The sequence below is a fragment of the Aquarana catesbeiana genome, linkage group LG03, assembly GCF_042186555.1.
Source record: "Aquarana catesbeiana isolate 2022-GZ linkage group LG03, ASM4218655v1, whole genome shotgun sequence".
Lineage (NCBI taxonomy): Eukaryota > Metazoa > Chordata > Amphibia > Anura > Ranidae > Aquarana > Aquarana catesbeiana.
In genome coordinates this window covers 296,392,254-296,407,696 of record NC_133326.1, presented here as the reverse complement: position 1 = coordinate 296,407,696, position 15,443 = coordinate 296,392,254, and the positions used below count along the sequence as shown (strand labels likewise).

Here is a 15,443-nt window from a genome sequence, read left to right as displayed (position 1 = left end):
AATATAAAACAACAGTTTAAAAAAAGAAAAAACATGTAGAATAAAACATCTGAAATAAAACTGACCCAACACCCTTGTAGTTTTCCTTTAATCCTTTGGCTACCAGAGCCATGTTTGTGTTTTTTTGCACATACAGTGTGTTTAACCACTTCAGCCCCTTAAGATTTTACCCCCTTCCTGACCTGAGCACTTTTTACAATTTGACACTGCGGCACTTTAACTGACAATTGCACGGTCGTTCCTAAATTTGCGTCCTTTTTTCCCCACAAATAGAGCTTTCTTTTGGTGGTATTTGATCACCTCTGAGGTTTTTATTTTTTGCGCTATAAACAAAAAAAGACAATTTTGAAAAAAAAATATATATATTTTTACATTTTTGCTATAATATCCCCCTAATTAAAAAAAAAAAAAAAACTAATTTCCTCATCTGTTTAGGCCAATATATATTCTTTTACATATTTTTGGTAAAAAAAATCACAATAAGCGTATATTGATTAGTTTGTGCAAAAGTTATAGCATCTGCAAACTATGGGAAAGATTTATGGCATTTTTAATTTTTTTTCTTTACTAGTAATGGCGGTGATCTGCAATTTTTAGCGGTATTGCAACGGACAGATCAGAGACTTTCGACACTTTTTTTTGAGACCGTTGGCATTTATACAGCGATCAGTGCTATAAAAATACACTGATTACTATGTAAATGACACTGGTAGGGAAGAGGTTAACACTAGGGGGCGATCAAGGGGTTAATTGTGTGTTCCCTCTTGTTAATTGTGTGTACTTAGTAGGAACAAACCATATGGCTCCTCTCCCCTGACAGCACAGGGATTTGTGTGTTTACACACACAAATCCCCATGCTGGCACTCGTGCACGCGATCGCACGTGGCCGGCGGAGATTGTGGCCGCTGGCCACACACATTGTGTCCGCCCTCTGGTGGCCGAAAAAGGGTAGGACGTACCCGTACAGGATTTTGCCCAGGAGAGCCATTGTGCCACAGTATATCTGCGTGACATGGTCGGGAACCGGTTAAAAAAATAATTTTAGTCCTCGATTACATAAACCTCCTAAAACAGTATATATTTTCTGAATGAAAACACCATAGAGGATAAAATATTGGTGGTTTCAATTTTTATGTCATATGATAATAGTGCAATGGTTTGAGACGCAAATTTAAGTAAAGAAAACACGAAAGTTAATTCTAGGCTATTCAAACACAATAAAGTACCCAATTTTTTGTAAAATATAAATATAAGATGGTGCCACGTAAATAGATACCCAACATGTCAAACCCTAAAATTGCATGCGCCCATGAAATGCTGGCAAACTTCAGAACCCTATATTGTCCATAGGCAACACTTTAAAAGCCTACAGGTCATCAGTTTATCGTTAATCATTGATAAGCTAAAAGATCTCTGATGTCTCACCTGTCCTCTAATGAAACGAATGTAGTGTGAAAGTGACACAGGGACCCTGAAGTGATGTTTTACACATCATTTCTGGGTCAGTAACGGAAAGAGGAGGCCATTAAGAAAGTATCGCTCTAAGCCGCTGTGTACCCTGCAAATACAAAACTGTAAAAAGGTTCCACTGCTCCAAAGTTCAGCCCGTCAAGCTTAATAGTACTTCAATCCAGCAAAAGAGAATGGAACCACACAGATTGTTAACCTAGAAATAACTTGTGTAAAGATTGGCTAAAGCTATTCTCCTCCCATACGGCATATTTTTACATGAATTATTACTAGGCTGGTGTCCTGTGTGCGGCTGCATTCTCTTTTGCTGGATGGAAGTAAGGTGAGGCCAGTGAATGGTTGTTCACTGGTCTCCCTGCCTTCTACCTGGTGGCACCTGCTGGGTCTGCTAATGGGTGTGCATGGGGGGGGGGTGTGGAAGCAACCCAGAGGCTACAACCCTGCCGGGCTGCTTTCATATGGCAGTTGGCAGTCAGATTTACACACACTCCTAGTGGCTGCGTGTATATCTGGGGCCATGTATCTCCTCTGGTATGATGTTGTCACATTACTTTACCTCTATCAAAAAGTGATATACATATTTTGTGTATATACAGTATCTCACAAAAGTGAGTACACCCCTCACATTTTTGTAAACATTTTATTATATCTTTTCATGTGACAACACTGAAGAAATTACACTTTGCTACAATGTAAAGTAGTGAGTGTACAGCTTGTACGACAGTGTAAATTTGCTGTCCCCTCAAAATAACTCAACACACAGCCATTAATGTCTAAACCTCTAGCAACAAAAGTGAGTACACCCCTAAGTGAATATGTCCAAATTGGGCCCAAAGTGTCAATATTTTGTGTGGCCACCATTATTTTCCAGCACTGCCTTAACCCTCTTGAGCATGGAGTTCACCAGAGCTTCGCAGATTGCCACTGGAATGCTCTTCCACTCCTCTGTGACGACATCATAAAGCTGGTGGATGTTAGAGACCTTGCGCTCCTCCACCTTCTGTTTGAGGATGCCCCACAGATGCTAAAATAGGGTTTAGGTCTGGAGACTTGCTTGGCCAGTCCATCACCTTTACCTTCAGCTACTTTAGCAAGGCAGTGGTCGTCTTGGAGGTATGTTTGAGGTCGTTATCATGTTGGAATACTGCCCTGCGGCCCAGTCTCTGCAGGGAGGGGATCATGCTCTCCTTCAGTATGTCACTGTACATGTTGGCATTCATGGTTCCCTCAATGATTTGTAGCTCCCCAGTGCCGGCAGCACTCATGCAGTCCCAAACCATGACACTCGCACCACCATGCTTGACTGTAGGCAAGACACACTTGTCTTTGTACTCCTCACCTGGTTGCCACCACACACACTTGACACCTTCTAAACCAAAGAAGTTTATCTTGGTCTCATCAGACCACAGGACAAGGTTCCAGTAATCCATGTCCTTAGTCTGCTTGTCTTCAGCAATCTGTGGGCTTTCTTGTGCATCATCTTTAGAAGAGGCTTCCTTCTGAGATGACAGCCATGCAGACCAATTTGATGCAGTGCGCGGTGTATGGTCTAAGCACTGACAGGCTGATCCCCCACCCCTTCAACCTCTGCAGCAATGCTGGCAGAACTCATACGTCTATTTCCCAAAGACAACCTCTGGATATGACGCTGAGCATGTGCACTCAACTTCTTTGGTCGACCATGGCCAGGCCTGTTCTGAGTGGAACCTGTCCTGTTAAACCGCTGTATTGTCTTGGTCACCATGCTGCAGTTCAGTTTCAGAGTCTTGGCAATCTTCTTATAGCATAGACCATCTTTATGTAGAGCAACAATTCTTTTTTTCAGATCCTGAGGGAGTTCTTTGCCATGAGGTGCCATGTTGAACTTCCAGTGACCACTATGAGAGAGTGAGAGCGATAACACCAAATTGAACACACCTGCTCCTCATTCACACCTGAGACCCTGTAACACTAATGAGTCACATGACACCGGGGAGGGAAAATGGTTAATTGGGCCCAATTTGGACAATTTCATTTAGGAGTATACTCACTTTTGTTGCCAGCGGTTTAGCCATTAATGGCTGTGTCTTGAGTTATTTTGAAGGGACAGCAAATTTACACTGTTATACAAGCTGTACGCTCACTACTTTACATTGTAGCAAAGTGTAATTTCTTCAGTGTTGTCACATGAAAAGATATAAGAAAATATTTACAAAAATGTGAGGGGTGTACTCACTTTTGTGAGATACTGTAATTTGAGCATCATGAGGCACTTTTTAAGTTGAGTCTGAGTTGCAGTAGTGATCATTGCTATTCCTCATACATATGCAAAAAGGGAAACATTTATCTGTGCTTGGATCCTATTATATTTACACTATATCCTTGATACTAGGCATGTGATAATATACAAAAAGAAAGTGCAGTGCTATACATAATAGCATATATGAACAAATAAATCAATTTGTGAACCGCATAAATCACTATGTAATAAATTAACCTGTATAAATAAATGTTTAAGAATATAAACAAATGAATTGGTTAAAAAGTGTCCATATAGGAAAGTCCCCACAGAGTTCCAGGCTGAGTGAAGAGGAAATCTGAGGATGGTAAACTTGACACCCAAAGGCATAATCACACTGGAGGCTTGCCAGAAGGCCAGCGACCACCCTTACTCAGGGTGATCTAAAAGCGCTTAATCAGTAGCCAGGTCCACTGGCGATAGCTCGAATCTCCACTCAGGTAACCCCAGGCAGCAAAACAGCAATGGAAGGCAAACAAGTACTTCAGGAAGTCAAGCCAACAGATTCTCTGCAATCTAGAGGTTTTCCCTGACTTTTATTCTGCGAGTGGATGTCCTCAGTCTGATGGCCAGCTTTATTTAATCAACATCCTCTGAACTGTCCTAGACCCACTCCAGCCTGTTGGATAGTGGAAGCAGAATCAATAAAGTGTAGAACCACATATCAAAGAGAGGACAGCTGAGAATGTTTCACAGAAACTAGTGTATGTATCATAGCTATTATAAAACAAGAACTGACTAAATCATCAAGTAGTTGCTTTCAAAAGAGCATATATTGAAGCAGCCCTGTGACTATTGAGAGCAATGTTTTGCTTCTCACTTGGTTGAAGATATGATTTCACCTATAGCCTCAGGGGTTGGTGCACCATGGATAGTGTCTTATGCCGCATACACACGACCGGACTTTTCGACAACAAAGGTCCGACGGAACAAATCCGTCGGACAATTTGATCGTGTGTGGGCTTCATCGTACTTTTCTGAAGAAAAAACTGATGGACCTTAGAAATAGAACATGTTTCAAATCTTTCCGACGGACGTGAGTCCTATTGAAAAATCAGTTTGTCTATATGCTAGTCCAAAGGACCAAAAACGACGCAAGGGCAGCTATTGGCTACTGGCTATGAACTTCCTTATTCTGGCCCGGTCGTATGTCATCACGTTCGAATCAGTCGGACTTTGGTGTGATCGTGTGTAGGCAAGTCCGTTTCATTGGAACTCTGTCGAAAAGTCCTTCGAAGTTCAGTCCGTCAAAGTCCACTTGCGTGTACGCGGAATAAGAAGATGATTTGCCAAACATCGGGCTAGTTCACTTTCCATCTTACTGATGGCTAAGCAACTTATGATATTACTTAACTGGTATATTTTGATCATGGATCTTCCTACTTCAAGGGCTACTTCTTAGTACATAGATGTGTTCTGGGGTGTTGGGTAACGCTCTAACTATCTTGGAACAATAGGATATCTAACGAATGTTTACCTTTTTTTTTTCCCAGAGACTTATTAAAACCTGTTTCTGTAGGTATAAAAAAAAATTCTGTTGTAATTTTAGATATTTAAGGGTCTAATAAATACAGTATGTGATTTTTACTTGCTTGGTAACATTAACCTTTGCTTGAGAGTCACTTGAACACATTGAATTAAATTCATTGTACAGGATGGGATTGGCGATAAGGATTTATTTATAAGCTAAGCAATTAATTTTCTTGATTCTTTAAGTTCAGCCCTTAAGGGGTAAACGATCACAATGCAGAACATTTTATGTGTTTAGAGTGCAATAGGCTGATTGTTCTTAAGTAGTGAAACTAAACCATTCACTTCCCTCTATGTGGCACGCAAGTCAGGAATGGCTGATTCCCTCAGCACCTAATCATGTGGGTATTTTGCTTTGTTACTCTGTTTCTTTAAACAAACACAACCTAGGATGTGACTAATCTGCCTGTTAAGTTACCATGATAACAAAATGCTGACAGTCTTCAATGTCTCTCTGGTTTAAAAATATAATCTGATAGCCGAGCACTTCAGAATGAGAACTCATAATATTGTTTGGATGTATTAGAAAATAATCCTGTATATCAGTGAAAGTAAAATGTGATGAACATGGTGCTTATTGCTACTGCACACTACCATCCTGATACGTTTATTGGGGGAAAATATAGGAGACCCTGCACCTGCAGATGCTTAGCTTTTGAAAAGAGGTGCACAACTTTTGTATTAATGTTGTTCCTGATATTTTTCGAAAATGGAAGAATATTTTCTTTTGGTCTTGTATGGGCACCTTAAGCCTTCACTTGTTGGCTAGAATGTCTTAATGATGTCACAGCTGCATTTATTAACACATTTACCAAAGTAATGCTTTTTTTTTTTTTTTTTTTTTTTTAACTAGTATCCTGCTGCCTTGATGAATCTGGGAGCTATTCTTCATCTCAATGGCAAATTGGAAGAGGCAGAAGCCAACTACCTCCGAGCTCTTCAGTTCAAACCAGATGATGTTATCACCCAGTCCAATCTTCGCAAACTGTGGAATATCATGGAGAAACAAGGTCTAAAGACATCAAAAACGTGACAATGAAGGACTACAGACTTTTGACATAACATTAGATTATACAATTGGACCTGCAGGGAACAGAGGAGCTGTGAGCAAAGCTTCCTGCAAGCATTGGATTCCCTAATTGCTGCTGGGAGAGTCTTTTGCTAGAAGAGTCTTCTGCTTTGGCAAAGTAGTTGTTCCATGTTTAATTAAAAAAGGGAATTGTTGTTGCGGAATAAAAAAAGAATCTGCACATGGATTAGGAAATGCTTGTATTAGCCCAGATAACAGAAAGGCACTTAAAGTAAGATCTGTCTTCATTGCAGGGCAACTGGTTGTGAATATTTGTTGAGTAGGCTAAAGCTAATGGTAGCCTTTAAAGTTGTACAAAAAAGCATAACAATATAAATACTTTTAATTGCTAAAATAATTAACATAAAATGACATAGATCAATTCTCTTTCAGAGCTAATTTACTAGGTTTACTATATTGTGTTAAAAAATCAAAATGTTTTTGATACATTAAACTGTTTCCTTTGGGTATAGAGGATATTCTAGTTCCTCTTGGTTTTGCCTGGCCAGTCTTATTTTACTTTTTTATTTTTTTTATTTCATGGTTTGTCTTTTAAGGTTGAGTACAATGTGATACATGCCCTTCTAGGAGAGGCACTGCTATACAAGATAGCCCCATCCATGATAGCTTTTATTTATTTGTGTAGAAAGCCCCCTGACAAATATTGAATTCTCCTCATTCATCAGTTTGCACATCAGATCAAAAAAACAATAAAAAAATCAGTTGGACATAAATTAGGCAATATAGCCCTTTTGCTCGTGGGATAATATACACACTTCCCATTTATTTCCAATGCAGCCGTCTTGCTCTAAACTTTTTTTTATTCAAAGTCATCAAAATCCACAGCCACAAGAAATTAACCAATACCTTTTATATGTCACAGGTAATTTTGTTTGGTAAAATCTGATCTTTAACAGTACATTTGGGAGGAACTTAGGGAGCCAGAGATTTTTCTTCTAAAAGGATAACTAAATGTAATATATAGCAGCTTACCAGTCCTTAGATGTGGTAGCTGCATTATCTTTCAGGCCAAAAACATTTTCAGAAAGTAAGCAAAATACCTGCTGATCTTGCCAGACATGCGGTTTACTTGATATTTACTGTGAGCTGAAAGCAAAAACAAAACATTTTATCTTGCCACCCAGGTACAGGAAGTATGGTACTTGTTAGATTACCTGGTGAGAAAAGGGAAACAAGTTTATAAAGGAAACTAATGAAGCCACCAGATCTAGGGACTTGTAAGCATTTCCCAGTGACACATCAAGATGTTGCAGTGGCCATTAGTAAGATATGTTCATGGTGTGAGCTAGTGTGTACTTTTTACCATTCATTTTTTCAGCAGAAAGATGTTGTAATATTGAGGGAGCTGCTTTTCTTTTACTTGTACATGTTTTTATAATGAGACCTACAGTTGAAAACAGTAGGGTCTATGCAGCTCACTGAAGTTTATTAGTATGCCCTTATACCTAAGCATGTTGTGTGTGAAACCCTTATCTTGATGCCTTTCTACTTTGTGCATCTGTTTGTACTAATCCATTTCAGTCTAGCAGTGAGCTATGTGGACCATACCCTTACCTTGGGGAAGCAGAGATTGTTTACCTATAGATGGATTTGAAACTTTCTATGGTGTCACACATGCTGGCTCAATCCCAAGCTGCGCTGTGTGTTTATTGACACACACAGTGCAACTTGCACCGCTCAATTGTGGCTGGATTTGATTGACAGCAGCAGGTGCTCTTAATTAGTACAGTGAGTAGGGAGAGAGAGAGTGCAGTGCTGGATTGAGATCGGGTTCAGGTAAGTATTTAGGGGGGGCTGCACATAAAAGGTTTCATACCCTAATGCAGAGAATGCATTTAGGTAAAAAACCTGAAGCCTTTACAAGCACTTTAAAAGGCATATGCGTGCATCTGAAAGAGCACAACAAATTTGAAGTTTGTGGTGTTTAGTAAATCTGTATTTCTCTTCTGTGTCTCTTTAGCATTTTCCTAATATAGGCAAGAAAGATGTATGCACTGCAGTGGGGTCCATAATTTTACAATACAGATTAAGAATTTAAAAAATAGCATTCACAAATCTGTTTTGTAAAATATTTTTCATCCACTTAAATCACAGGAAAAAAAAATGATATTTGATTATTTAATTTTCTTTTGAGAGTCTTGTAAACTTTACATATGTTAGTGAATGTTGAAAGCAGCTCCTTTTTATATAAAGCAACTTTGTAAATGTACTAACCTTTACGTGTGCTGTAAAGAATGATTGTGAAAGGGAACAGGCTTTTCTAATTTGTGTATTTTTTAAAATTCCTATTGATTTTTTTTTTTACTTTTAGAAAAATAAAATTATATATATTTTAGTAAAAAAAAAAAAAAAAAAAAAAAAAAAAAAAGCTTATTAGAACTATATTTGTAAGGAGTATTAGGTATTAGGAGGCCAATGCTCTTGAATGGACTATAATGCCATGGAGTAAGTAACTTTAAAATGAATAACTAGGCTTTTCTTCATTCCGCTTTAGTAAATCATTTTAAGTTTCCCGCTGGTTGCATTTATGTGATTGAACAATAGCGCAAGGTACGTGTTATTTCAAAACCCAGAATATCTCTTTCTCTAACATTCACATGTTTCTTTTTTTATTGACATCTCTAACTGGATTTAAAGTGCCCAAATTAGTGACAATGCTATATAGGCAGTGGAAGGGGATGCAGATAGTACTTCTGCTTACTGTCCATTGTTCTTGCTCTTCTTAAGGTGTTCATATGCTAAAAAAAAGTAGCCTGGTTATTGTAGAAAGACATGAGAATATTCTACTACCAGAGATCAAAATTACATTTTCTTGCCCTCCCACTTACCTTATGATGCTTCATAGAGGAGCCATATACCAAAGCAGAATGAGTATGCTTTCTTAAAAGCCAGACTTGCATAGCGGACTTGATTTACTATTTCTTATACACATGCACCAGTGCATCAGTCCTATGAGGGCAAATCTTATTCTCACATAGAGGCTGTGGCATGCACACACTGAATTTACAAAGAAGTTAGCTTTGCTATGGAGTGTATGTTCCTGTGTCCAAATCTACAGCAGATTACATAGTGGCATACCCACAAAAAAAATGGGGGACGTGCAAACCGCTGTCAGTAAAGTTAATTGTTAAAAAACAAAATAAAAACAATATATATATATATATATAATGTGTGTGTGTAAAATTAGGCTATGCTAATATATTTTCAGATGTATTGCAGCACACATATGCAGTTATACTTATGGCCACAGGATGTGTACACATACCACTTATGTTGTTGCTTAGAATAGAGGTTTCAGTAGTATATGCACTATATTGCCAAAAGTATTGGGATGCCTGCCTTTACACGCACATGAACTATAATGGCATCCCAGTCTTGGTCCGTAGGGTTCACCCTTTGCAGCTATAACAGCTTCAACTCTTCTGGGAAGACTGTCCTCAATGTTTAGGAGTGTGTCTATGGGAATGTTTGACCATTCTTCCAGAAGTGCATTTGTGAGGTCAGGCAGTGATGTGGATGAGAAGGCCTAGCTCCCAGTCTCCACTCAAATTCATCCCAAAGGTGTTCTATCGGGTTGAGGTCCTGACCTCAACCCAATAGAACACCTTTGGGATGAATTAGACCAGAGACTGCAAGCCAGGCCTTCTCGTTCAACCTCACCTGACCTGACCTCATAAATGCACTTCCCATAGACACACTCCTAAACCTTGTGGACGGCCTTCCCAGAAGCTTTTAAGCTGTTCTAGTTGCAAAGGGTGGGCCAACTCAATGTTGAACCCTATGGACTATGACTGGGATGCCATTAAAGTTAATGTGCGTGTAAAGGCAGGTGTCCCAACACTTTTGGTAATATAATGTATGTTGGAGGCATTGAAAGGGATTTCCCTAAAACAGGTAGTAAAAAGTCCATTTAGAGAATTTCATATTGTAAATCTGGTACTAAAAATGGAGATCAAATGTCTAAGGTTGAGATGAGAGACAATTTGGGCTCTAGTGATCACCAATGTATTTGGTTTGTTATTTCCTCTGCCTGCAAAACATATGGGTCTTTTTTACCTGCTGCTTATATTGATGCATGTGCATGTCATAGTTGTGGTGCTTATTATGTATTTTTTCATATTTTATTTTCAGTTAAATCGTAGGTATACACATTCCTTAGTGCAGAGCAGAAGGCATTAAAGCAGAATTTCTTGGACATTCAACAAACTGCAATCTGCAACTGCACTGTACACACTGGGACTAATTTACTAAATTGAGAATGTTGACAAAATAAATTGTGTGAATATTCACTATTATAATTATCTAGTCATGTACAAAGAAAGTTTCTGTTTACTTCTTACATCTGAACATGATTGGATAACTAAAGTCAATATTCACAAAATGCATTGTTTGAATATTCTCAACTTCCGTAGCAAATCAACCCAAATGTACATCAGTGGGCAATATAGTAGACAGGTTCAGTGATCACATTCACTATGAAAACATAGAAACATTAGACAAGTTATGGCACAAGGAGACCAGTCCAGTCCATCAAATCTTTTATATATATATATATGGTGCTAAGCATAAATGAGTACACTCCTTTTGAGAAGAAAGATTTTAATTAATATCTCAATGAACACAAGAATAACTTCCAAAATTTTTACAAGTTTTATAGAACATTTGTGTAGCTCATCATATGCAAGTACGGTTAATAATATATCTTAGTTTATAAGATATAGATTACAAAATCAGTTTTACTCAAATTAGTTGATGCAAAAATGAATACACCCCACAACAAAAACTACTACATCTAGTATTTTGTATGACCTCCATGATTTGTAAGGACAGCGCCAACTCTTCTAGGCATGGAATGAACAAGTTGGCGACATATTGCAACATCTATCTTTTTCCATGCTTCAAGAATGACCTCTTTTAGAGCCTGGATGCTGGATGGAGAGTGATGCTCAACTTGTCTCTTCAGAACTCCCCATAGGTGTTCAATTGGTTTCAGATCAGGAGACATACTTGGCCACTGAATCACTTTCACCCTGTTCTTCAGAAATGCAACAGTGGCCTTAGATGTGCATTTTGGCTCATTTTCATGTTGGAAAAGTGCACGGCGACCAAGGGCACGGAGTAATGGTAGCATCCTCACCTTTGCGACACCATACAGTTTTGAAGCCATCAGTTCCAAAAATATTTATCTTGGTCTTATCACTCCACTCTTTTTTTTTTTTTTTTTTTTTTTAAAGCATGGGCCCTGGCAAATTCTAGGCAGGCTTTTTTGTGCATGGGCTTTAGGAGAGGCTTTCTTCATGGAAGACACCCATGCATGCCATTCCTCTGCAGTGTGCGCGCCGTATTTTGTCACGGGAAACAATCACCAATTTGGCTTTCTACTACTTTAGCTAACTGCAGTGAACTTGCATGGCGATTTTCTTCAACCCTTCTCATCAGAAGATGCTCTTGTCGAGGTGTTATGTTCCATGGACTGCCTGGACATCTCTGTGAGATGGTTGCAGTTCCATTTTGAATTTTTGTATCACTTTTGACACAATATTCTGACTGATAAGTAAAGCTTTGCTGATCTTCTTGTAGCCTTTGCCTTTCTTGTGTAAAGAAATTATTTTCTTTCTCAGGCCTTGTGACATTTCTCTTCCATGTGGTGCCATTGCTGACAGCATGAAATGGGAAGGAATTTTCTTTAAGTAACGCTCTTTAATAATCAGCTGTCTGCTGGACACCTGTTTAATGAATAATTAGACTTTCCTGTGGTTGAATTCTTGTTAATTAGGATTTTGTTATCTAAAATTAGGATTTTGTTGTCTAAAATTTAGCTTTATTCCTAAGATTTTCATTGGGGTGTACTCATTTTTGCAACATGGTCTTAAATAAATTTGTTATGGAAAATATTCTTTTCGTGTGTGCAAGTTAACAAATCTTGGTTGCAATCAATGACCCACATTTGTGGGAATATTTTGTAGTATAGAGTACCATAGAAAATGTTGATTCTGAAAGAAAAGTAAAGGTTTTCTGACAAATCTGTTGGGGTGTACTCATTTATGCTGAGCAGTGTGTGTGTGTGTGTGTGCGTGTATATATATATATGTGTGTGTGTGTGTATTTACTGTATATGTGTGTGTGAGATATATATATATATATATATATATATATATATATATATATATATATATATATATATATATATATATATATATATACACACACATTTTCATTATTATATAACATTTTTGTTTAAGTTTCTGTTTGTCCCAAGCATGTGTTAAATTCACTAACTGACTCCCTACCTCTGCTGGAAGTCTGCTGAATACTTTTAGGACCCATTGCTTTATTAAAAAACAGTATTAAATGCTTTTTTTATGTAAATGCTTTGCAAGCAACTATGCTCTATGTGTGTGCCAGGAAACAACATACCCCCTGTTCACTGCCTCTGGCTCCAGGTCTTCATTGCCACTTCCCTGAACTACCAGGTAATGGAGCACTCTCTTTGAGTGCCCAGGATCCAGCTACTTTTAATCACTCATAGAAAGTGAAAAAGGGGAAGGGGAGTGGCTTTCTGTTTGAACTATCTCTTCCTATGGACGCAAGCAGACATGTCCATAGTGCCAGCTGGGAGTGCACAAACATAGGTGGCTCCATGGGACTCTACAAGGGAAAGCAGTCACCTCAAAAGAGGACATCAGGATCAGAGCCCAGGGGCAAGCTCATTCTGCAGGGAAAGCAAGAGGAGAATACAATAAGGAACAGCAAAAACTCCAGCATCTAAACAAAACAGTTTCTGAAATAAGCTAAAGCTTTGTTATTGCATGCCAGTGCATTTGCTACCCCTGCCTCTAGAAACTTTGAATATGAACCTTCACCACTAGAACTTATATGATGCTCCAATTTAATTTTGTTAGTCTCATTAAAGTGGAATTCTAACTTCATCCTAGTTAATCATAAAGCCCCCCCAACACCTATGCTAACTAACCTGTATGCGAAAGATGCATATACCTATTTTCAGCCTGCTCCGTTCTGGCTCCCCTGTGTCAGCCAGAGCCGCAGCAGGGGAGCGAAGAAAACACTAACTGATGGGCCATTGAAGCCTATGGGTGACATCACTGCTCCAGGCCTAACCAGCTGTTGTTGAAGCACTCTGTCCTCTCCTCTTCAACTGACACAGGGCACAGATGGCAAAATAAAATTGACAGGGATTCAAACCCTTGCTTTCTCTATCCAAAAAAACAAAAAAAAAAAAACAAATGCCTTTTAGTTATGCTATAATAGTACCTACTGAATATTGACTCCTGCTGTCTTGGCCTAGTTTTCATGGGAGTACCTACACACTCACACCTACACTGCAAGGGCAGTGTTTTCCCAACATGGAAATGAACAAGTGTTTGTGTAGCCCTGTGTAGGCAGTCCCATTGATGTCCATTGGGACTCAGAGACTGAAAGGTTACAGCCGCTGCTCCCAGTTTGACGTACATGCTGGTGTTTGTTCCCAAGCGCACACTGTCTAAGTTTGGGGACACGCACGCGCACTGATGTCAAACTGGGAGCAGCGATGTTGCAGTAGACATCAATGGGACTGCCTGAACAGATCACCTGTGCAAACACAGCCCTCACACAGGATTACGCTTATGTATTGTCCACGAGAACAAGGCCTTTTATTTAATATTTTTTAGAAATCCTCCATTCCAGCCAAATTTGCCTTTTTGAAATCTTACAATTTTTTTGTATATAAATTAACTGCTTTTGTTCTTATAACATAAGACATTGGTGATCACTAGAGCCCGAATTGCCTCCCGTCTCAACCTTAGACATTTGATCTCCATTTTTCATTACCAGATTTACAATATGATCTTCCCTGATTGAACTTTTTACTACCTGTTTTAGAGAAATCCCTTTCAATGCCTCCAACATACACTATATTACCAACAGTGTTGGGACACCTGACTTTACATGCACATGAACCCTCGGTGGCATCCCAGTCTTAGTCCGTAGGGTTCATTATTGAGTTGGCCCACCCTTTGCAGCTATAGCCGCTTCTGGGAGTGTTGTCCACAAGGTGTAGGAGTGTGTCTATGGGAATGTTTGACCGTTCTTGCAGAAGCGCATTTGTGAGGTCAGGCACTGATGTGGATGAGAAGGCCTGGCTCGCAGTCTCCGCTCTAATTCATCCCAAATGTTTTCTATCAGGTTGAGGTCAGGACTCTGTGCAGGCCAGTCAATTTCTTCCACCCAAACTCGCTCATCCACGTCTTTATTGAACTTTCTTTGTGCACTAGTGCACAGTCATGTTGGAACAGGATGGGGCCATCCTCAAACTGTTCCTACAAAGTTGGGAGCATGGAATTGTCCAAAATGTTTTGGTATGCTGATGCCTCAAGAGTTCCCTTCACTGGAATAAAGGGGCCAAGCCCAAAACAACTCCACACCATAATCCCCCCTCCACCAAATGATTTGGACCAGTGCACAAAGCAAGGTCCATAAAGACGTGGATGAGCAAGTTTGGGGTGGAGGAACTTGACTGGCCTGCACCTCAACCCAATTGAACACCTTTGGGACCTATTAGAGTGGGGACTGCAAGCCAGGCCTTCTCTTTCACATCAGTGCCTGACCTCACAAATGCGCTTCTGGAAGAATTGTCAAACATTCCCATAGACACACTCCTAAACCTTGTGGACAGCCTTCCCAAAAGAGTTGAAGCTGTTATAGCTGCAAAGGGTGGGCCAACTCAATATTAAACCCTACGGATTAATGCCCTGTACACATGATAGGATTTTCCGACGGAAAATGTGTGATAGGACCTTGTTATCGGAAATTCCGACCGTGTGTAGGCTCCATCATACATTTTCCTTAGGAATTTCCGACACACAAAGTTTGAGAGCTTGCGATAAAATTTTCCGACAACAAAATCCGTTGTCGGAAATTCCGATCGTGTGTACACAAATCCAACGCACAAAGTGCCACACATGCTCAGAATAAACTAAGAGACTAAAGCTATTGGCTACTGCCCCGTTTATAGTCCCGACGTACGTGTTTTACGTCACCATGTTCAGAACGAACGGATTTTCTGACAACTTTGT

General features: G+C 39.4%; 1 protein-coding gene across 2 annotated transcripts in view; it reads left to right on the top strand.

Annotated features, from left to right (window-relative positions):
- Positions 1 to 6,820, top strand: part of TMTC2 (transmembrane O-mannosyltransferase targeting cadherins 2) — a 422,005-nt gene extending 415,185 nt beyond the window's left edge. For both annotated transcript variants that reach the window (XM_073620217.1, XM_073620218.1), the window contains one exon: positions 6,133 to 6,820. In XM_073620217.1, the coding sequence (XP_073476318.1) occupies positions 6,133 to 6,312 (180 nt within the window). In that variant the 3' untranslated portion in view covers positions 6,313 to 6,820. The remainder of the gene's footprint in view (positions 1 to 6,132) is intronic.
- Positions 6,821 to 15,443: the final 8,623 nt, after the last annotated feature.